This window comes from Schistocerca serialis, chromosome 5 (assembly GCF_023864345.2).
Source record: "Schistocerca serialis cubense isolate TAMUIC-IGC-003099 chromosome 5, iqSchSeri2.2, whole genome shotgun sequence".
In the NCBI taxonomy this organism is placed as follows: domain Eukaryota; kingdom Metazoa; phylum Arthropoda; class Insecta; order Orthoptera; family Acrididae; genus Schistocerca; species Schistocerca serialis.
The window spans coordinates 139,084,662-139,109,355 of NC_064642.1; the positions used below are offsets into that span (position 1 = coordinate 139,084,662).

Genomic DNA, 24,694 nt, shown 5'->3' on the forward strand with positions numbered 1-24,694 from the left:
CTATATGTTGGAACATAACTGTCCAGAATGTTCCAAAAACAGTAATGACTTGAATTACAGTTTTTCAATAGCGAATAATTCAAGCAAAGTTACAATTTTTTAAAGTTTACAAAAATGCAAGTATAAATTAAGTAGCATTGTTTGCTTAAGTAACTGAAAAATTTAAGTTTTAAGATTCTTCTATATGTTAACATGCTTGAGGCAATTAATATTTGGCATGTTCTACTGTGTGATTCTATTTATGAAAAATTAGGTCTGATTTTGATAGACAGTAATGATTTTCCTTTTGTATAAAGGGAAAGTCTCGGTTGTACAGTTATTTATATGACAATTCTATTTACTGAATAAATAACTTCCCTAAACAATTACATTAGCAATCTGTTGGCAACTATCTGAAATGTGTGGCCATTTTGATAATTCACGTAAAGTGGAATACAAGATTAATTAATAGAAATATACAATATTATTATGTTGCCTACCACTTAGGAAAGAATTAAAATTTAGAAAGTGTACAGTGTAAAGGTTTGGAAAATATGTATCACATAATTTGAAACTGAAATTTAGTTAAACATTACTGAAAATACTGTGCAATATGAGCTCTGTTCAAAAAATTTGTAATTTGACACCAATGGTGTGTTGGAGCGAAATGCAGTTGGCATCCTGGCACATGTCTGTGTTTAATGTGCAACTGCCAGAAGCTTAATTATTGTATGTCTGTCAGTTATTGTTCAGTGCTGTATTTAGTAGTATGTTGTGTCACACAGTTTGCAAATTTCGAAATGGCAGAATAAGAGGAGCAATGCATCTGTATTAAATTTTGTGTTAATCTCAAGAAAATCTTTGTAGAGACACACCAAATGATGCAGGAAGCCTACAGTGATAGGTGCTTAAGCCGTACTCAGTATTAAGAATGATTCACATAGTTTAAAAATGGCCTGATGGAAGATAAAGATGACCCTCGTTCAGGACACCCTTCGATGTCTCCCAATGATGCTGATGTCAGGAACATCAACAAAATTGTGCATGCCAATTGAAGACTGAATGTCCGTGAGATTACAGAAGAATGTAACATTTCAGTTGGACCACGTCATGAAATCCTGACACAGCCTCGTGGAGTGCATTGTGTTGCTGCCAAGTTTGTGTCTCAGCTCGTGAGTCAAGACCGGAAAGACCTTTGCCTCACAATCTGTGAAGAGCACTAGGATCACACGTATCAAAATGAGGTGTTCCCTAAGGCCTATATTTCTCCTGCAAACTTTTTTTTTTATTATTTCCAAAATTGAGAAAGGACAAAGATTTGCAATGGCAGATGAAATAAAAGAAAATTTGCAGACGGCACTTCGCATGATCCAGCAAGAGGCGTACCAAGACTGCTTCCGAAAATGGAAATGGCATTGACAGCAGTGTATCAATTGTGGAGGAGAGTATTTTGAATTAGACTGTGCGCAATAAGTAAAAGGTAAGCATACAAAAATTTTGTGGATAAAGTTCTGGAATTTTTTGAACAGACCTCGTATTGTGGCTTTTGGAGGCCGTTATTTTAAAAATCAGAGTCAATTGTTGTGGTTTAGGAGTCTACAAGTTTTGTGGATGTTGAACTAATACGTAGTTAACACTTTAGTGGGATCCCTTTCATAAATGTATTTTTTACTGTCGCCAAAATACCTCCTCACTTTATCGACCGGTGGTTCACATTTATTGGGAAAAACTTTTGTAAATGTTGTAACTCTCTCATGATACTTTTCTTATATGATAACAGTCAGTATGTGTGAACTTCCCACCTCCCCCCCCCCCCCCCCCCCCCCCTCACCACCCCAAAAAAATAAAAAAAAGTTAAATAAAACAGCTTTTTCCATGTAACACAGTGAGCAAAGATAAATGATGCTTTTTCAAGTTACATAAAAAATGAGATGAACAAAGGTTAGATGTTTTCTCAGATCTTGTCTAACAAGGAAACAGCCTTGCTGTGTAATTAATGCACCTATTAAATTTTTTTCTAAGTAATCAGAACTCAGATCTCAAAAAGAGCACACATTCTTGCAAAAATCAACTCCACCTATGAAAGAAATAAAGATCGAGATAAAAAGAAAAACGTTATCATATCTTTAATAGTCTTGCCAAATATCCTAAAAATTCAGTTGGCACCTACATAAACTGGCATCCTATGGAAATCACTCCCATGCCAACTTCTAAGGTAAAAGTTGCGTTCTGTAGTGTTTTGAGACAGACTAGACATCCATACCCATTCATTAGTTGTGTTCTGTGCCTGTCTGACATATTGTGTTGGGAGCAGACCTTAATATAATACAACAGGTGTAAAATTTCCTTATTATAATGCAACTTTTTTGTTACTAAATAGACAAGTCATGTCAAAGAATATCATAATACAATATTTAAAATGATAACATCAAGTCATACACTGCATGTACTTTAAAAGAATTGACTGTCGTGTAACTGGCAAGTCTTATAGGCCTACATAGATGAAACTCGTTACACTCAATAAAATGCAAACTATGAACAGTATTGTTGATGTACTTTGTTCATAATCATTTTATGAACATTAAATCTGAGAAGGAAATGTATGGCCTTGGGCTCTCATGTGTTACAAAACATTATGAATTGTAGATTTGCAGAAATTAAAAAAAAAAAAAAAAAAGAAGTTTTTAATAGTTCTTTGTGAGGCACGCATTAGTGGAGAACCGTGCAAATGTAACGAACGGCTGCCTACGAAATAATCAAATAGCTAACATTTTCCAAATTACCATAAGAAATAGAAAAATACTCATTGCTGTAAAATTATGGAACAGAATTGGTGCCCAGTGCTTACAGTTCACAAGGCAACATTCTTAGTACTGCCAACAGAATATAAAAAACATAAAAGTATTATCTTTTTGAACAAATATAATAGGAAAGTTCTGGTAGAATCCAAATAATTTAGGAGTGAAGGAGGCCACTCACCAAATAGCAGAAGACCAAATGCTACTATTATTCAGTGAGTGGTCTCCTTTATTCCTATCTTTTGGAACTACTAGCTCCCATTCTCAAGGAGGAAATAGAAATAGTTTTAGGAAGGTTAAAAAGGAAGGGCAGGACAGACCCCTGGATGAGAGGGAGCTGTATTATGCCAATGTTTGACTATTACAGCCAAATGTTTGTCATGCTACTACATTACATCCTTCATACTAAACAAATTGGAAATTCTTTTTCACTGATGAATTATATCATTTTACACTGATTGATGCCAGTTCGTAGTTCCTCTGACTTTTAATGTTAATTTGAAGAAAGGAGAACAATCATCTCTTGGATTTGATAACGTGTAAAGTTGCATTGCTTGCTAAGATTGTCATTTAAATCTTATTGACATTGGCAGCCTTCTGCCTATGTTTATATACAAGGTGTATAACTTTGCTTCTGCCATTTGCCGATAGGTGGCGACAACGGCAAGTAGCGATCGAAAGAAACAGATCACAGACGCCAGGCAGTTAGCTTGGACCTTGGTCGACATAACCTCATTCAAACATTATTCTATTTGTGTCTGCATCATGAAGTTGTTCTCGATTGAAAATGACAGTTTACGAGCCTAATTCTCGCCATTTGCAGGAGGCGTTACTGTTTTGTTTCAATATGAAGAAAATAGCAGCTGAGTCTCATCAAATGCTCTCAAGAACATATGGTAAGGGCACTGTTAGTGAAAGAATGTGTTGTAAGTGGTTTCAACACTTAAAGAACGGTGATTTTAACGTCGTAGACCGGAATAATGATGGAAAAGAGAATGTTTTCAAAGGTGCAGAATTGGAGATATTGTTGAGTGAAGACTCGTGTCAAACTCAAGAAGAACTGGCACGATTAGTGGGAGTGACACAGCAAGCCATTTCAAAATGTCTCAAGGCTATGGGCATGAATCAGAAAGAAGGAACTTGGATCCTGAGTGAGCTGAAACCAAGAGACATTGAACGGCATTTGTGTTTTTGTGAACAGTTGCTTCAGAGGCACAAACGGAAGAGATTTCTGCATCGCATTGTGACTTGGAACAAAAAATGGGTTCATTACAATAACCCTAAACGCAAAAAATCATGTGGATATCCCGAACATGCTTTCACGTCAACGGCCAAACCTAATATTCACGGGTCCAAAATCATGCTCTGCATTTGGTGGGACCAGCTCGGCATCATGTACTATGAGGTGTGAGGCATGATAAAGTGATTTTGCAGCATGACAATGCTTGACCCCACGTTGCAAAAGAGATTAAAACACACTAGGAAACATTAAAATGGGAAGTCCTACCTCACCTGCCGTATTCTCCAGTCATTGCTCCCTCTGAGTATCACCTGTTTAGATCAACGGCGCATGGCCTGGCTCTGACCAGCACTTCCGATCTCATGAAGAAGTCACAAATTGGATTGATTCGTGGATCTCTTCAAAAGATGAACAACTTTTTTGCCGCGGGATTCGTACACTGCCTGAAAGTCTGTTATTTGATCCGGTTAAAGGCAAAGTGGTGTATGTGGCAAAATAACAATTCTGAGAAAATGAGCTTCAAAACTTGTATAAAATTTAAAATTCTGTGTTCATTTGTGTATTGCATGCAGTAACTATCATTTGCAGTGGTTGGCAATGAAGCTATGTATAAAAAATCAGCGAATAAAACTCAGGATGTTGTGCTCAGTAATGCTTTTACCAGTAATCTAGTTGGCATTTACACTCCTTTGCTCCCAAGGATATCACTTACATCCCTTTGACTTTCATTAACATCAGATTTGGAATGACTCACAACAATGTAATACAGTATTTTGTTCTATTTTCATGCATTAATGTAATACATGCATGTGACTTATTGGTTATGCATATAATGAAGTGCATAAGGCAAATGAATAAACAATTTTACATACAGGAACATAAATTCCGAGCAAGCTCTTAGTACATACACATCCAAATACACCTCCCCCAATTTTTTTTATTATGGGAAATGTCTATTTCAAGCCCCATATAGCATCATCAGAAGGCTCCACATGACGAGCAGGTTGCGTGCTTCACCTCCATTTTAGATTAGATTAGATAAATTGTTTATTCCATAGACCCACAAAAGATGGAATCCTCCTGGGTGTGGAACATGTCAGATAAACACATTACAAAAATGTAATTAGAAAAACTTGAGTTTCATTAATTTTAATGATCCTCAGTCAAAACAGTAAAATTATGTACATGAATTAAATTTAAACTTTTAATATTTACAGGTTTAACACTTACATCTGCTTTCATTAAATCCATCCTTCAGACATTTGCTATTTCTTGGCTATTACAACCAAGTATTGTCAAAAATTAAAGTAAATTATTCATTTCAGTGATCCTCAGTTAAGAACAAGATTTATGTACAAGATTTAAAATTAAACTTCCACTATTTACAGATTTAAGACTTACATCTGTTTTCCATACATCCATCATTCACACAGTAGGTAGTTACTTGGCTGTTACAACCAAGTATTGTCAAAATTTAAAGTATAATAAATTTTCATTAAAATGATCTACTGCACTTGTTGAGAAACTCATGGATGGAATAGAAGGAGTTGGCCACCAACAATTCTTTTAAATAATGTTTAAATTGTGCCTTGTCTCAAACTAAACTCTTAATGGTTGCTGGTAAGTTACTGAAAATATTCGTTGCTGAATACTGGACTCCTTTCTGGGCAAGAGTAAGTGATTTTAAATCTTTATGTATATTGTTCTTATTCCTAGTATTGATACTGTGCACTAAGTAGTTATTTGGAAAAAGAGATGTATTATTTACAACAAACTCCATTAAGGAATAAATATACTGAGAAGCTGTGGTTAATATGCCCAATTCTTTGAATAGGTTTCGACATGATGTTCTTGGATTTACACTACTCATTACTCTTATTATACGCTTCTGTACTCTAAAAAATTTTTCTCTGTTTGTGGAGTTACCCCAAAATATGATACCATATGACATAATGGAGTGAAAATAAGCAAAATATGTCAGTTTTTTTATATTTATATCTCTTATGTCTGACATCATTCACATTGCAAAAACAGACTTGTTTAGGTGCTTTAGCATTTCGTTAGTATGTTGCTCCCAACTGAATTTAATATCAAGTTGTAATCCCAAGAATTTTACACTCTCAACTTCTCCTATTCCCATGTCATCATATTTTATATACACACCAGAAGGAAATCTCTTGGAAGTTCTGAACTGCATATAGTGGGTCTTTTCAAAGTTTAATGGCAGCGAATTGGCTATGAACCACTTATTAATGTCAGTAAAATTTTGATTAGCTGCCCGTTGTAAATTCATATTTGATTTACTATTTATTGCAATATTTGTATCATCTGCAAATAAGGCAAACTTGGCATCTGGTAATGTAACAGATGACAGGTCATTAATACACACAAGAAACAGTAGTGGACCTAGTATGGAACCTTGGGGAACACCACATGTAATTTCTTCCCAGTCAGATGTTGTCTGATTGCCTACTGCTGAAGTGTTATGTAATGACACCCTTTGTTTTCTATTAGTTAGATATGACTGAAACCACTTTGCAGCACTACAAGTGATGCCATAATATTTTAATTTACTTTGCTGGTGATATCTTCTATGTTTTAGAAACAGATGTTTTTGGCCTGCGCTTTAGATTTATATAGAATGCGTGGTATATCGGAGGCACAGATCGAAGTAGCTGTTGCAGATTCTGACATTTCTCTGTTGTCGTGGCAGGTGGTGACTGTACATTCAACTGTATTATCACTGAGCTTTGACAAGAGAGGTTTCATTGTCTTAAATCAATGGAGTCAAAATTCATGTCGTCATTGAGGCTAGTCTTATAAAATATTTCATGTAGAAGTGGCCTGAAATCAGGAAATTGTGGTCCAGGATCTTGAGTGAGTTGTACTGTATGACATACATCTGAAACTTGGTGATGTTTTTGTTTTTCTTCTGACCTCTGCATTGTCACTAAAGGTCTTTCCAGTGGGTCATTACAGACTGAGAAAGTTATTGCAAATATCTCAGCATCATCATTATTAGCATTTTCAGTCCTTGCCCTGTTCTGTATCTCCATTCTTCTTAGTGTGATCACCTTCTTCCATTCTTCTAAGTATGATCACCTTCTTCCATTCTTCTATTTTAATGTTTTGACTGCAAAAGTGCCATCTAATCTGCCAATTTCTAATGCAGTGAACCACCTGAATACAGCAGTTTACAAAATATTTGGAACTAAAAATATGTATGTACACTTGCATCTCTTCATATCCAAAGAGAAAACACTTCTTCAGGGTGTATACGACCCGGGAGATCCGGGAAAAACCCGGGAATTGTTTAGAATTCCGGGAGTTTTTCATTGTTTTAGTTTTCAATTAAATTTTTGTGATTTTGACTGGTAAGAACCAATACTCTTAACAAAGGAATTATTGTATCCTGCTACTGCAGAATGATACTGCAGCAACAAAACAATGAACGGGAGGGGAAAAAAACGAAAATAAAACTTAAGTTGCAAAGGAAATGCGCCATATACAACAACAAAACAGTGCTCGTACAAGCGTCTGCCAACAGTAAAGTGTGTCAAAGGCTTTAGGAACACTAAGCAATGCTTTATAACAACAAATTGCCACCGATGAGCGTGACGTGACAACTGTTTAAATTAGATTCGTTTGAGCAGTTGCGGGCGGGCTCTTGCGCATGCGCAGTTGAGTCGCGTATGAGTAGTACCTTCTCCCGCTTCTGGTTACGGAAGTGTGGCTGGGCGCCACTACTTAATATTGCCCCGGTTCGGAAATATCATAGATCCGGGGCTGATGCACAGAACAGTCAGAGTTGTGGTGGGGAGGGTTGTCTCCACGTGACCTGTGTTTACGTTCAGTGATTTTGTTGTTTCCTCTTCATTTATTGCTCTCATGTTAAATGATAACAAAACGGATTTATGTGGCCGGGAGCTATCAGATGATTTAAAATACGTTCGCATAATTACGGCAGGCTAAAATATGTTAATAATTTCAGATTTTATTTCCACCTTTGACAGTCAAGCATTAATCGCCTTACAGAACAATGAAGTTATTTTTGCTGGTTTGCTACAGAGATTTGGCTTTTATTAATCCTTTCTACTGAGGCAGTCAATTTATTTGAAATGAAGTGTTTAATTTCACACTATTGGCTAGTTTCAACCGTTCACTTCATTTCAAGTGCACGTATGGCATTATGCTATAATGAAGAACCAAACTTGAGTACTGGTACTCCAAGAAAATTTACATACGGATGTGCATTTTAAGCTGAATTATGCACTTTAGTATGGTTCGTGAAATCCCGACGCTCTTGAAGTATCCTTTGATGTCTTGTTTCTTTTATGACATATATAAGATCTTTTAATGTTTTACACGTACGAACATATGGGCTTCCTGCGTCATTGTAGCTGCGCAAGCGCGGTGACGCTAGTTATCTGGCGCTTTCTCGCAACTGCTGAAGCGAACCTATTTCTAACAGGTGGCGGGAAAATATTGCGAATGGTGGTTTGAAAAGCGTTACATTCAAAGCAGATTTCCTTTTACGCAAGATGAATTATGTGCAAGAATGTACAATGAATTTCTTAAATCACAAAGCATTTGACTCTCAATTAAAAATCAACTCTTTGAGGACGACCATTTAGAAGTATTTCGAGCCCAGAAGATGAGACATTTGCGTCGTTATTAAAAATTTTACTGGCGCATTTGTGTGTTATCTTAAAGTGCAACAAGCGCAAAAAAGATCAACATTATATGTGGAAGCTTAGCTTCTCTTCCAACTTATTAATCTTCGAGACCAATGTTATATGCTAAGTATATTAATGCTAAGTATATTAATGCTAAGTATATTAATTTAAGCCATTAACTTTTCTTATTTGTGTATTCGCGCTACTTAAGAATGATCTTGCTATTGGCTGACTACATCACGTGTCCTATTCATCTACATCTACATTTATACTTCGCAAGCCACCCAACGGTGTGTGGCGGAGGGCACTTTACGTGCCACTGTCATTACCTCCCTTTCCTGTTCCAGTCACGTATGGTTCGCGGGAAGAATGACTGTCTGAAAGCCTCCGTGCGCGCTCTAATCTCTCTAATTTTACATTCGTGATCTCCTCGGGAGGTATAAGTAGGGGGAAGCAATATATTCGATACCTCATCCAGAAACGCACCCTCTCGAAACCTGGCGAGCAAGCTACACCGCGATGCAGAGCGCCTCTCTTGCAGAGTCTGCCACTTGAGTTTATTAAACATCCCCGTAACGCTATCACGGTTACCAAATAACCCTGTGACGAAACGCGCCGCTCTTCTTTGGATCTTCTCTATCTCCTCCGTCAGACCGATCTGGTACGGATCCCACACTGATGAGCAATACTCAAGTATAGGTCGAACGAGTGTTTTGTAAGCCACCTCCTTTGTTGATGGACTACATTTTCTAAGCACTCTCCCAATGAATCTCAACCTGGTACCCGCCTTACCAACAATTAATTTTGTATGATCATTCCACTTCAAATCGTTCCGCACGCATACTCCCAGATATTTTACAGAAGTAACTGCTACCAGTGTTTGTTCCGCTATCATATAATCATACAATAGAGGATCCTTCTTTCTATGTATTCGCAATACATTACATTTGTCTATGTTAAGGGTCAGTTGCCACTCCCTGCACCAAGTGCCTATCCGCTGCAGATCTTCCTGCATTTCGCTACAATTTTCTAATGCTGCAACTTCTCTGTATACCACAGCATCATCCGCGAAAAGCCGCATGGAACTTCCGACACTATCTACTAGGTCATTATATATATATATTGTGAAAAGCAATGGTCCCATAACACTCCCCTGTGGCACACCAGAGGTTACTTTAACGTCTGTAGACGTCTCTCCATTGATAACAACATGCTGTGTTCTGCTTGCTAAAAACTTTTCAATCCAGCCACACAGCTGGTCTGATATTCCGTAGGCTCTTACTTTGTTTATCAGGCGACAGTGCGGAACTGTATCGAACGCCTTCCGGAAGTCAAGAAAAATAGCATCTACCTGGGAGCCTGTATCTAATATTTTCTGGGTCTCATGAACAAATAAAGCGAGTTGGGTCTCACACGATCGCTGTTTCCGGAATCCATGTTGATTCCTACATAGTAGATTCTGGGTTTCCAAAAATGACATGATACTCAAGCAAAAAACATGTTCTAAAATTCTACAACAGATAGACGTCAGAGATATAGGTCTATAGTTTTGCGCATCTGCTCGACGACCCTTCTTGAAGACTGGGACTATCTGTGCTCTTTTCCAATCATTTGGAACCCTCAGTTCCTCTAGAGACTTGCGGTACACGGCTGTTAGAAGGGGGGCAAGTTCTTTCGCGTACTCTGTGTAGAATCAAATTGGTATCCCGTCAGGTCCAGTGGACTTTCCTCTATTGAGTGATTCCAGTTGCTTTTCTATTCCTTGGACACTTATTTCGATGTCAGCCATTTTTTCGTTTGTGCGAGGATTTAGAGAAGGAACTGCAGTGCGGTCTTCCTCTGTGAAACAGCTTTGAAAAAAGGTGTTTAGTATTTCAGCTTTACGCGTGTCATCCTCTGTTTCAATGCCATCATCATCCCGTAGTGTCTGGATATGCTGTTTCGAGCCACTTACTGATTTAACGTAAGACCAGAACTTCCTAGGATTTTCTGTCAAGTCGGTACATAGAATTTTACTTTCGAATTCACTGAACGCTTCAAGGATAGCCCTCCTTACGCTAACTTTGACATCTTTTAGCTTCTGTTTGTCTGAGAGGTTTTGGCTGTGTTTAAACTTGGAGTGGAGCTCTCTTTGCTTTCGCAGTAGTTTCCTAACTTTGTTGTTGTACCACGGTGGGTTTTTCCCGTCCCTCACAGTTTTACTCGGTACGTACCTGTCTAAAACGCATTTTACGATTGCCTTGAACTTTTTCCATAAACACTCAACATTGTCAGTGTCGGAACAGAAATTTTCGTTTTGATCTGTTAGGTAGTCTGAAATCTGCCTTCTATTACTCTTGCTAAACAGATAAACCTTCCTCCCTTTTTTTATATTCCTATTAACTTCCATATTCAGGGATGCTGCAACGGCCTTATGATCACTGATTCCCTGTTCTGTACATACAGAGTCGAAAAGTTCGGGTCTGTTTGTTATCAGTAGGTCCAAGATGTTATCTCCACGAGTCGGTTCTCTGTTTAATTGCTCGAGGTAATTTTCGGATAGTGCATTCAGTATAATGTCACTCGATGCTCGGTCCCTACCACCCGTCCTAAACATCTGAGTGTCCCAGTCTATATCTGGTAAATTGAAATCTCCACCTAAGACTATAACATGCTGAGAAAATTTATGTGAAATGTATTCCAAATTTTCTCTCAGTTGTTCTGCCACTAATGCTGCTGAGTTGGGAGGTCGGTAAAAGGAGTCAATTATTAACCTAGTTCGGTTGTCGAGTGTAACCTCCACCCATAATAATTCACAGGAACTACCCACTTCTACTTCTCTACAGGATAAACTACTACTAACAGCGACGAACACTCCACCACCGGTTGCATGCAATCTATCCTTTCTAAACACCGTCTGTACCTTTGTAAAAATTTCGGCAGAATTTATCTCTGGCTTAAGCCAGCTTTCTGTACCTATAACGATTTCAGCTTCGGTGCTTTCTATCAGCGCTTGAAGTTCTGGTACTTTACCAATGCAGCTTCGACAGTTGACAATTACAATACCGATTGCTGCTTGGTCGCCGCATGTCCTGACTTTGCCCCGCACCCGTTGAGGCTGTTGCCCTTTCTGTACTTGCCCAAGGCCATATAACCTAAAAAACCGCCCAGACCACGCCACACAACCCCTGCTACCCGTGTAGCCGCTTGTTGCGTGTAGTGGACTCCTGACCTATCCAGCGGAACCCAAAACCCCACCACCCTATGGCCCAAGTCGAGGAATCTGCAGCCCACACGGTCGCAGAACCGTCTCAGCCTCTGATTCAGACCCTCCACGCGGCTCTATTGCTGTCATCAGCTAGCGGGATCACGTGAATGAGCTATGACGCTTACAAAAGCGCATCGCAGTCTCAGTTTCAATGCTTCGGAAAGTGACGTGCGTTATTTGGTGGAATTCAAATTTATAACGTCGTAATTACGAAAATATGCAGCGTACATGTTGCTGCACATCAAAGGTCTTTCAGAACGTGTTTTTCCTCCTGAGTTTCGTTTTCTAAAGTGCCGGGAAATTATATGTCGGTATATAAAACCATAAACATTCAAAGGATTGATGACTTTTACAGTGCCGAGGAAGAGTATACTGTCACTTAACACGGAAAAAGTGTGTTTTCATCCGGGAGAATGTGTATTTTTAACCGGGAAATCCAGGAATTTTTTTCCTTGTCCATGTATACACGCAGTTCTTGTTTAGTAGTTCTTCAAATGATTATTAGGAAGCAGTTCAAATCAACCAATACATGTATATCCCTTTGCCACCAAGTAGATTGGTTCTTACACAACAGTATGGTGCACGTCTCCAAATATTCTGTTTTATCACTTACACCTCATTGATTGCCTCATTTGAAACTGGCATTCCTTTGTAATTTTATTTTTCCATTATTAGTAGTTGTCAAAAGTCTGTGACTAAAAACAGTGATTTCAGTTCTAACATATAAGTATTTGCATACGAGGCAGTTTGGGAAATAGTTTCAATTTTAAAGCCCATTTTAATTACATAATGACTAAAATGTGATGCTTGTTATGCACAAATTATTCATGGTTTGGAAACTTAACAATTATGAGAACAGGTAGGAGACGAGGTATTGGTGGAAACAAAGCTGCGAGGACAAATTGTGAGTCATGCTTGGGTAGCTGAACTGGTAGAGCACTTGCCTGTGAAAGGCAAAGGTCCAGAGATTGAATCATAGTCTGGCACAGAGTTTTAATGTGCCAGGAAGTTTCAATTTTGAGAGTTCTGTTATGCAGAATCTCATGCAGGTCAGTTGAGTAAGCAACACAAACAAACAATGTCAAAAGTTTTACATCATATCCCTTGTGGATACTGTGCTTCTTCCACTTAAATGCTAACCTGCTGCTTGACAGTTCAGCACAACACACACACACACACACACACACACACACACACACACACACACACACACTCTCTCTCTCTTCAACTCAGTTGCAAAAAAAAGTATAGTGCTTTTGAACCTCAGTTTCTTTCTGTGAATTGTTAAGAAAAATGCAGGATGTTGATGTCAGTAGATCATTGGTAACATTTTCCTCTCTTTTCACAATTTACTTCTTGAAGAAAGTCTGCATAAACTGCACAGTGTATTCATGAGCTGACTGTTTCAGGCTGTCTTAACTATGGAACTAATTTTTTCATGGTAAACAAGTAGTGAAGTTTTAAATTAATAATTTTAATTGATTTGTTGAATGTGTTCAGTTTTTAGATTAATTGTTTGCATGCTGAGATTGGATTTTTTATGCTAATTGTCAAAGTGGTGTTGTACATAAAATGAAAAATTTGTGTCGTAAATAAAAATTAACACAGTTCATCACCAATGACCTGTACTCATTGACTAACTTGATTTGTTTTCTTCAAGGATATACTAAGCAGAGTGATGGAGAAAGGACCGAGTTTCTCAGAACTGGAATACATGAATGCCTTCCAGTTAATACATCGCAGTCAATCTGATTCTGATTATGGTGCTGTTAACCTTCACCTTAAACGCTTATCTGACATTTTAGGAGAAGTGTCTGTAACAGTGTAAAGATTTGCAAGTGTGCTGCAATTCAGGTCTCTTGCAAGGTATTGTGATCCAATTTTTAGCACTGTGAAGCTTCAGCCTATCATTTTGACTGCTTGTGTCAAATTAAACTGATAAATTCCAGGAATAGAATGGAACAAGTCTACCAGAAAAGTCACACTTAATAAATTACTTTATTTCTTGTTGCAATGCCCCCCCCCCCCCCACCACCACCACCACCACCTGTACACACACACACACACACACACACACACACACACACACACACACACACACGGTTTTTTTTATACTGAGATGAGGAAGTGACTTGTTACTTTCTCGGTTTACTACCAAAGAGGTACGTATTCAACTTCTCTAAAATTCAACTTATTGTCATTTACTTAATATCTGCCTTTTTTCTTGGAACTGTCTTTCACACTTTGAGTCTGTCTGATATATTTGCATATAATTACTCCAGTGTGTACAAAAAAAGGAGACTGTAACAACTGAACAAGAAAAGAACCTGAAAATGTTGACAGAGAAGTGACAAAATTACAAAATAATGCAGGTGTAAAATGACTGATTTGTATACACAGGAGTGTACCAGCAATTGTATTTGCTTCATTCAATCTGGTAATGTCTGGTTAGTGCCACTTAGCATATAACTATAACATCATAATAGATTATATCAACCATACTAATAACTATCAATGTTGTAATTTTTTATGACATACATAAAAACTTTTTGTCGGGAATGACCTAAATGCTAAAGTGGCACAACTTAAAACTGCGCAGATAAGTTACAAAATAGAGAACAAAAAAGATTGACACAGGAAGTGATGCATTAAGGTTTCACTGTGTACATTGATTATTTAAAAGAATCAGTAACTTGTGTACTTCAGTGCAGTTTTCTATAGCACTGTATTTTTTAGGCAAGCATCTTTCAGTTTCTTACTTTTTGTATTGAAAAAGTGGAGAATGACAACTGCATTAATCTGTGCACAGTCTTGGCTTCTTATTATTGCTTAAATATTATTTCCAACTGTTTGTAAATAAAAAATTAACTTATTTAAAGAGCTAGGGGTAAGAAAGAAATTATGTTTTAAAAACTAGCTTACATGTGGCATATTGTGTACAGACACATGAGCTATATTCTTATGATAACAGCCAAGACAATAGTAATGCATGTCATTTCAGTATGTGCCAACTCACTTGTTACTGTTATGGAAGAACATATTGTTACTATCCTTGTCTACTGATAAATCGATAAAGTACAACTATTGTTTTTGTGTACCTTTTTGTTGAGTTTCACTATAACAGAAGTAAGTAATTGCTATAAAAACAACGTATTGTACTTTTATACATAGCTGTTAACATAGTATATTATAACAGTTATATAATGCTTTTTCTGTCATTACAATTTGCCATTGTCATGGCTTACGTGCTGTAACTAAGTTTTGTCAGATGTAACTGTTATCTCACTCCTTTTTTTCCATAGTACCTATTGTACAAAGATGTTCTTTTAACTGAACTTGATTTCCTGTAATGTCATGAAGAATATACAGTAAATAATATTAGAAGACATGTTATACAAATGTCAGTTATTAAATGAAGCTATATCCCTATCCTAGGAACTGACTATTCCACAGGTTTTTCCAAAGTTGAGAGTTGAAAACCCAGTTGTAAGCTTTTCTGCGCTCCTGTTTGAACCACCAGCAATGAAGAAGAGCATAAAACTGGTGCACCGTGTAAGGAATCCACAATGTTTTGCTCAGAGTTATTCATTGTGCACTCGCACACCTCACGTCTAGGTACCAAGATTTATTATTGAGGTCAGAGCACCATGAGTGCTGGGTCAGTGATATTTTTGTTCAATTAGTAGAGTCATCATTGCTGAAATTAGATAGTCGAGGGAGTAGTAAGGGACAAAATAGTAGTTGCGTGTGTCGCCATCATAGATGTGGATACTCAGTTGACTAACATTATTGTTCTAATTCATAAGAAAAATACAAATATTTGTTTTGTTTTTAAAAGCAAATATCAGAATATCAAGTGTAAATTACCAGTTTTCATCAACTACACTGTCCACTGAAGCATGGTGTTGACTACGCGGCTGTATCAGTACAGACCGTAACAATATTTCAATTTATTTGATCTGTGTTGAAATTAGACATGGATAATATGTGAGATGAAGGGTTTCTATCTCTCATTGTGTTTAAAAAAGAATGATTGATTTACATGGTGCAAACCTAACAATGACCTGGATTAATACCATACCTATATTTTTTTAATCCAATATTATTATGCAGCCAAAGTTTCATTTTAATATCTCATGTACCAAAACTAATCTTCCTTAGCCATTAGGCACATTCACTAAACTCAAAATCTAGGCCACATTATAATTCTCAAATTTTTGTTAATCAGTCAATTCAGAGTGTTACTTCTTTTCATTCATCTCAGCATTTATTTCTTTGGATTGAACAGTAGTGAGTGTTAAACTTTGACCAGTGTTATAAAACACAGTTTTGAAATTCAAACATTTCAGAAAGGAACAGTATAATTTGAACTATACAAAGCAATAATAGATGGGCCTTATATCTTGTAAATCGCAAGTGAAATGTGTTTTCACCATATTGGACATCAGCAGCAATTTTAATGAACTGTGTTAAAAGTACGAACATTAAGATCTGTGTGAGTGACTCTAATATTCAGTCACTATGGAAAAACACATTTGAATGCTATTACAACTAAACAGGCCAAATATCCATTAAAAACTTAACTGAGAAGTTTTTCCTGGTTATTTTAAGCTCTAAAGTGCTTTTTGAAAATTTTAAAATATCAACCGTACAGTTCTAGATAGTTGTCGTACCTCACAGTGATTTTGTTTTATGTAAATGAGTATGTATCTCACAGTGTCTACAGGGTGTAATACTTTCCTTGAGATTTATTTTAAATTCATTTTGCAAAGCAGTATGAGATTATCTGGAATATTTTTAATATCATTGAAACCTTGTGTTCTCTGCAATACAAATAAGCTATAAAAACTGGCTACTTACCATATGGTGCATGAACACTCACAAACATACAAAATGGAAACAGCACTAACCAGTTGTCAAGCCACAAATCAGAAGAAACGACAGTAGGAAGCAACACTTTTGGAGAGAAACATAATTTTTAAAAAAGTAGGTTCATCCACTGTCTTTAAAATTAACAATTTCAATTACCCCCAATATAGATTTAGTAGCATAACTTCCCCATTACAATTTCAGTACTAAAGGCTCCTCATTGATTAATCTTATAAAGTGTTTTAATTTCACTGTATGTGATCTACAGGTTCATTACGTACCCCTCAGTATTTCATATGTTTTATAGAACTGAATGGAAAAAAAGAAACACCACAGTGAAGTTGATTAAATTCTCCCACAAACTACAGCGTGATCAAGAAGTTGCACACACAAATAAATGTATTGACAAATAAGGCTTGCCACTGCAAAATATCACAACAGGTGAGGTGTTACCAACAACAAATGAAGGCACCAGTGTTATGAATTCATCTGTAGTATTGTGCAGCTCATTGCTTGGTAAATGTGTCTTTTCCAAGACCGTTGGGTTTTGTTGAACAACATTTTGCTGGAGGTTCCTAGGCACAGGTTGTAGATGCATTTCTTGGAAAATAACAAAATGCTGCAGTGCCGAACAATTCACAATAACAAGCAATCAACGGTTTCCAGGAATGTAGATCATTTCGAGACAAGAAGAGAGCTAGGGGACCGGCTATTTTGATGGACGCTAATCTGGCTGAGGTGAGGAATGTGTCACTGCTTTCACCTTCAAAAAGTGTGAGGAGACTGTATTGAGAGTCTCAAATTTTGTTTGTAGTGCTCAGAAACTGATGCAGAGTTAAACATTTCTTTCATATCTTGTTCTTAGTGTCCAAGGATTGAAAGCATGGATAAAGAAAAGCATCTAGTGTACTGTACATGGTTTCTGTCATTTGTTGACATCTTTGAAATCACAGAATTGGGCTACGTTTACGTCTGTATCTACATAGATAGTCCACAAGCATAGTGCATGCTGACGGTACTGTGTTCCACTACTAGTAATTTCCTGTACTGTGCCACTCTCAAATAGAGCGAAGGAAAAATGATTATCTACAGTGAAAGGGGGGGGGGGGGGGGTTGCAAACCAAGAGGAAGTAGGAAGTTGCACTACATAAAATTTGGTAGGTGTGTTGATGTTAGTCAAGAATGCCTTTAAGGCAACAAAGATGCTATTATCGACACCTGACCGAGTTGGAAAGAAGTCGTGTAATACAGCTGTGAGAAGCTGAATACTCTTTCTGTGATATTGCAGAAAGACTCTGCAGGAATGTAGCCACTGAAAATGATTGATGGTAGTAGTGGTCAGAAGAACGTACGGTTGCAAGAAACCAGGTTCCGGACAGCAAGGTGGCCCTACCATAGTGTATGACCATCGTGCATCATACTGGATTTTTACAGCAGCAGTTTGCATCACAGTGATGCAACGAACATCCACGACAGCTCCGAACCAGACACCCTGTAGCATGCATTTTACTGACCTCCAAACTGCCACCATCTGTGACTTGGGTGGTGTCAAGTGAGAGCTCATTGGAGTACGATGGAGGTCTGTTATGTTTTCTGATGAAACCTGGTTCTGCCTTGGTGCCAGTGGTGGCCTTGTGTTGGTTAGGAGGAGGCCAGTTGAGGGCGTGCAACCAGGCCGTCTGCGTGCTGGACACATTGGACCTACGCCTGCAGTTATGATCTGGAGTGTGATTTCATATGACAGTAGGAGCACTCACATGGTTATCCCATGCACTATGACTGCAAGTTTCGTTTGTCAGTCTGGTGACTTGACCTGTTGTGCTGCCATTCCTGTACAGCATTGCAGGGGTGTTTCCCAACAAGATAACGTTCGCCCACATACTGCTGTACAGTGTGTCAACATGAACCCAACGTGCTGTACAGTGTGTTGACATGTTGCCTCAGTCTGCTGAATCACCAGATCTGTCTCCAATTGAGCACATATGAAACGTCATCAGATGACAACTCCAGTGTCATCCACAAACAGCATTAACCTTCCCTGTATCGACCCACCAGGCATGGGAAACCATCTCACAAACTGACTTCCGGCATCTGTACAGCACAATGTATGCACGTTTGCATGCTTGGGTCCAAGATTCTGGCAGTTACACAGTTATTAATATGAGGGTTGGAACTTTAATAGTGACGAGTATTTATTTACAGCTCATACAAAATAGATACTTGTTTCAAAGTTTTACTGACCTACAAAGTAGTCACCAGCATTGTGTATAACCCATTGCGAGTAATGTGGAAGTCGTAGGATACTCAAAGCAGTGCCAGTTGTGTTGACAGTTCGAGCGGCGCGGTCTATTGTCTGACTAATTTGTAGCAGTTCTGAAGTGAAATCCGTGAAGTGTTTCCTTCAGTTTAGAAATTGAGTTGAACTCACAACGGCTTAACTCAGGGGAATGCAGTAGGTAGTATAGCACTTAGCAGCCCCATCAAGCAAATGAGTAACAGCTTGCACTGTACGTGCTTGAGCATTGTCCTGCAAAATGATGGCCAGGTCCTGCAGAAAGTGTCATCACTTCTTTCTCTATGCTGTTCATTTTTGTAACACAACCTACAACTAGCTGTTTTCTTAGGGAAACCGTGTTCAAAATTACTTGCAAACATATCATGAAATAAGTTACATTTTAAATTAGCATCAGGTTCCCGGTATACCTCATCTGAGTCTTAACTGCTGCAAGCTTTCCCTAAAATTTGTGATCATTAAATCATTAATTGACTGCCCTATTTTGGAGGATTGTTTTGCATTACTGTATGAAGCTATGTTGTATACTGTTGTCTGCCTGCTTAGCTGAATGGTAACTTACTTGCCTCCCATGCAAGCAGGCTCGGGTTCGATTCCCAGCCGGGTTGGAGATTCTCTCCGCTTGTGGACTGGGTGTTGTGTTGTCCTCATCATCACTTCATCCTCATCACTGGCATGCGAGTCACCCAATGTGGTGTCAACTGAAATAAGAGTTGCACTCATCTGCCGAACTTCCCTGGATACGGCCTGCCAGCCAGCAATGTCATACGGCCATTTCATGTCATATAATGTAACTAGCTGTGAATCTTCGTCAGAAAGACCATTCTTTACAAGTTAAATGTTTATTTGATAAAATTTATCTTGGTCTATGAAAATATTTTCAATCAGTTTGCTGCTTTCCTGTACTACCCAAGTAGGAAAATCAATAACTGATGTCAAACTGAAAAAACCTAGTAGCACTTCAAGATCATTCTCCCTATCAGAAAATCCCTACAAATAATAATTTACTTCCCACTGTCTGATAAACAGCACAACAAGAATCCAAATTTTTCAGAAATAGTAGGGACCTATACACAATTATAAAATGACCATTATTTACTTTAAGCTCATGGGCACATGTGTCTGTGTGTTGCTCGACACACAATTTTTTAGTTTCTAGATTTTTCACACTGTGATAACTCATCATTTTTGGAAAGTCCATTTCTGCACACCCAAATTACAATATTCCTGACGGGGAGTAGGTTACACTGGAAAATTTGACCTGTCCAAGATGGCACTTGGATGAGCAAAGTGACTGATGGAACTCATCATACTTCCACTCTAAAATGAGACTTACCATTTTACAAGATAAACATAAATTTAACCAGCAACAAATGAAAATGTCAATTTCAAACAAGGAAAATAATAAAAATTTACACCACTAGACACACTATCACACTATTTTTGGCTATGTTAGGATGATTTGAAAATGGGTCCCAGCTTGAAACTAGCCATTGAGTGAATTAATTAACTTTCGCACACGGGTGGATAAAGACAGTAGGATACTAATTGATGGTTTTCTTTGATGAGTTGCAAAGCAAGAAAATAACAGTTCACCCAGTGACAAATGCTTTCTCTGCTCATGCTGCACTGTTAGGATAAGTAATGTGGCATCTTACAGGGATGGATACTTCTTAGTGGAAATCAGTTAAAATAATTAATGACTCTAGGACAAATGTTTTTAGGAATACTTTACAGGAGATGATGTGGGACATAATATATAATGAACCAAATGTTAATATAAAATTTAATCTATCCCATGATGATTTCATATCATTATTTGAAAATAGCTCTCTGCATAAAATAATAAGAAAAGGGCACTCAACATCCATGTGAAAAACCATACATCACTTGAGGGATCCAAGTATCTTGCGGAAGGAAAACGAAATGTATCTCTTAGCAAGAACAAGTAGGGGCCCTGCTGTAGTTGCACACTACAAAAACTACTCAGAATTGCTGAGGAAGGTTATTACTTGTAAAAAATTAAAGAACATGCACATCATGTCAGAAATCAGTACTCGCAATAACAGACTTAAGGCTATATGAAATGAGAGATAGGGCAATCAGCCACAGAACAAGACAACATCACTATTGAATTGAATGGAAAGGCTATAAATGATGAATCACAGGTACCAAATACATGTAATAATCATTTATATATAAAAACAAAGATGAGGTGACTTACCGAACGAAAGCGCTGGCAGGTCGATAGACACACAAACAAACACAAACATACACACAAAATTCAAGCTTTCGCAACAAACTGTTGCCTCATCAGGAAAGAGGGAAGGAGAGGGGAAGACGAAAGGAAGTGGGTTTTAAGGGAGAGGGTAAGGAGTCATTCCAATCCCGGGAGCGGAAAGACTTACCTTAGGGGGAAAAAAGGACAGGTATACACTCGCACACACGCACATATCCATCCACACATACAGACACAAGCAGACATATTTAAAGACCATGGTCTTTAAATATGTCTGCTTGTGTCTGTATGTGTGGATGGATATGTGCGAGTGTATACCTGTCCTTTTTTCCCCCTAAGGTAAGTCTTTCCGCTCCCGGGATTGGAATGACTCCTTACCCTCTCCCTTAAAACCCACTTCCTTTCGTCTTCCCCTCTCCTTCCCTCTTTCCTGATGAGGCAACAGTTTGTTGCGAAAGCTTGAATTTTGCACACACGCACATATCCATCCACACATACAGACACAAGCAGACATATTTAAAGACCATGGTCTTTAAATATGTCTGCTTGTGTCTGTATGTGTGGATGGATATGTGCGAGTGTATACCTGTCCTTTTTTCCCCCTAAGGTAAGTCTTTCCGCTCCCGGGATTGGAATGACTCCTTACCCTCTCCCTTAAAACCCACTTCCTTTCGTCTTCCCCTCTCCTTCCCTCTTTCCTGATGAGGCAACAGTTTGTTGCGAAAGCTTGAATTTTGTGTGTATGTTTGTGTTTTTTTGTGTGTCTATCGACCTGCCAGCGCTTTCGTTCGGTAAGTCACCTCATCTTTGTTTTTATATATAATTTTTCCCACGTGGAATGTTTCCTTCTATTATATTGTAATAATCATTTCTTAGATATAGTAGGAAGCTTAGGGACAAGCAGTTCAAGAGCAAAATCACAGCAGTATGCTGAAAATGTAGCTTTCACAAAATTCAATCATATTAATGTATCACCAACTTCTCCTTTTGAAACTAAGAAAATTATACATTCTCTCATAAACAAAAGCTTATCTGGTCTTGATGGTGTTTCCAATAGAGTACTAAAAACTTGTTCCCATGTAATATGCCCAGTCTTATCCAAAATATCTAAAGCATCACAAACTCTATGCATTTTTCCTCTCTTTAAGAAATGTGATAAGCAAGATGTCAATAACTACCAACCTGTTTCAGTGTTGACATCATTCTCATCTTAGCAACAATAGAAGCCTTAGCAAATCACAGTTTGGGTTTCAGAAGGGTTCCTCTACTGAGAATGCCATTTCCACATTCACTCATCAGATTTTACAAACATTAAATAATAAAACATTGCCAGTTGGTATTTGCTGCGACCTCTCTAAGGCATGTCACTATGTTGATAAATTAACATTTTATAGGATTGATTTTGTAGCCAACCAATGGATAATGTAATATCTAACCAAAAGGCTGCAAAATGTTGTACTTCGTAATTCAAGCAATATAGTCCATGGACATAATTCTGACTGCGGAGCAATCATGTATGGGGTTCTCCAAGGTTCAATCTGAGGTTCATTACTGTTCCTCATATACATAAACGATCTTCCGTCTAGTATACAAGCAGAATTAGGTATTTTTGCAGATACTACTACTATTGTAATCAATCCTAGCAAATGTACAGAAACAGAATAAATGGTAAACAAATTTCTTAGAAGTATAATTGACCGGTTTTCTGTGAATGGTCTCACCCTCAATTTTGAAAGTACATAACATATTCAGTTCTGCACATCTAGAGGTACTACACCTATGATAAGTGTAAGACATGGTGAGGAAATAATAAATAGGATGAAAACTTCAAAATTCTTAGAGGTCCATATTGATGAGAATTTAAATAGGGAAAAAACCCTTTTTGGATCTTCTAAAACAACTTAATTCAGCACATGTGAGGATCATTGCAAAACTTGGGGAGAGACAAATCAGTAAATTGACATTTTTCATGTTTTAATTCAATAATATCATATGGAATAATGTTCTGCAGTAATTCATCTTTAAGAAAGAAAGTGTTTATTGTGCAAAAACATGCTGTAAGAATAATATGTGGTGCTCACCCATGATCAACTTGTAGATATCTGTTAGAAGTTGGGGTTTCTGACTGCTGCTTCACAGTGTATTTATTTCCTCATCAAGTTTGCTGTACATAATCCACTACAATTAGAACAGAACAATGAAGTACATAATTATAATACCAGAAAGAAAAATGACATTCATTACTTCACATTAAGGTTGTCTTTCGCACAAAACAGTGTGTGCAGTGCTGCCACAATAATTTTTGATAAGTTATCCAGTGACATAAAATTTCTGATGGACAGCAAAGTAAAATTTGATAACAGAGAGAAGGTTTCTCCTTGACAACTCCTTATATTCCATAGAGGAATTTCTGCTACTGTAATGTATAAAAGCTGGTGGGTACGAATTACTAACTCACATCTTTATAGCTTTTTTTCTTTTTGTGAAAAAAAAAGCTTTTAAATGTTCAGAATATAACTGTATGTACAAATTAATTTGTGATGTGAATGTAAAATGATTTGTTTGACATCATTATGATCTATTGTGCATAATGATCCATGGAATATGTAACTAACTAACTAGGTTCTGGATAGAAAGATCATAGGCTGGAACAGTAGGTGAACCAAGTGTCTGTTTGGTTCCAGCTGCATCTCAGGGGTGCCTCTGAGGTTCAGCATTACCCGGTTTCATAAAACCATCTTTGCGTCTGTCATGTACAAAACCTCTTTTATTGTCCAATACATGGTATTTTAAAGTACTTAATTTTGTGATGAGTGAATTGATAGAGTCAAAATCGAGTGCATCTGTTGGTCAACTTTGTATTGTTTCAAAATATATGGTTAAAATAACAAAGATGACCGGTAGTTGCAGCAACAATCAGGTCTGCCGCCTGTCCCACAGAACAGTTGGCTATGCCACTGTGTATGCTTCTAGCATGTTGAGCACTCAAGTTCTTCGAGTTTGAAAATGTCCAAATACTTTTTTAACATGTGTTTTTCATCAAAAAAATATAGGTAACATGTTTATAGAACAAATGTGTACAACCTTTTGTCTCATCATGAACAAGGATAAGTACATCACAAGAGGATAGTAGATTTCAGAGTTCATACTATGTAAGTGCAGAAATTTTTCATAGAGCTTGCTTTGGTATTTTAGTTTTTGTTGTCCATATCAACACACCCTAACACATTGACAGTCTTACTCTGCAATAACTATTTACATGGTGGATTCATCATTGTCTGATATCTTCATTGCGTACGTTCTAACACAGTAACTGTTCAAAAGTTGTGTTCCCTCTTCCACAGTTTTAGTCA

At 37.6% G+C, this 24,694-nt stretch overlaps 1 protein-coding gene across 2 annotated transcripts in view; it reads left to right on the forward strand.

Moving 5' to 3' along the window:
• LOC126480805 (exocyst complex component 4) overlaps positions 1–15,304 on the forward strand; it is a 241,833-nt gene extending 226,529 nt beyond the window's left edge. The window contains exons 15-16 of one of the 2 annotated variants that reach the window (XM_050104127.1): positions 13,601–13,806; positions 14,223–15,304. In XM_050104127.1, coding sequence (XP_049960084.1) covers positions 13,601–13,768 — 168 coding nt within the window. In that variant the 3' untranslated portion in view covers positions 13,769–13,806; positions 14,223–15,304. Of the gene's footprint in view, positions 1–13,600; positions 13,973–14,222 lie in introns of those variants that run through there. The other variant, XM_050104126.1, reaches the window with a different exon arrangement.
• The last annotated feature ends 9,390 nt before the right edge of the window (positions 15,305–24,694 follow it).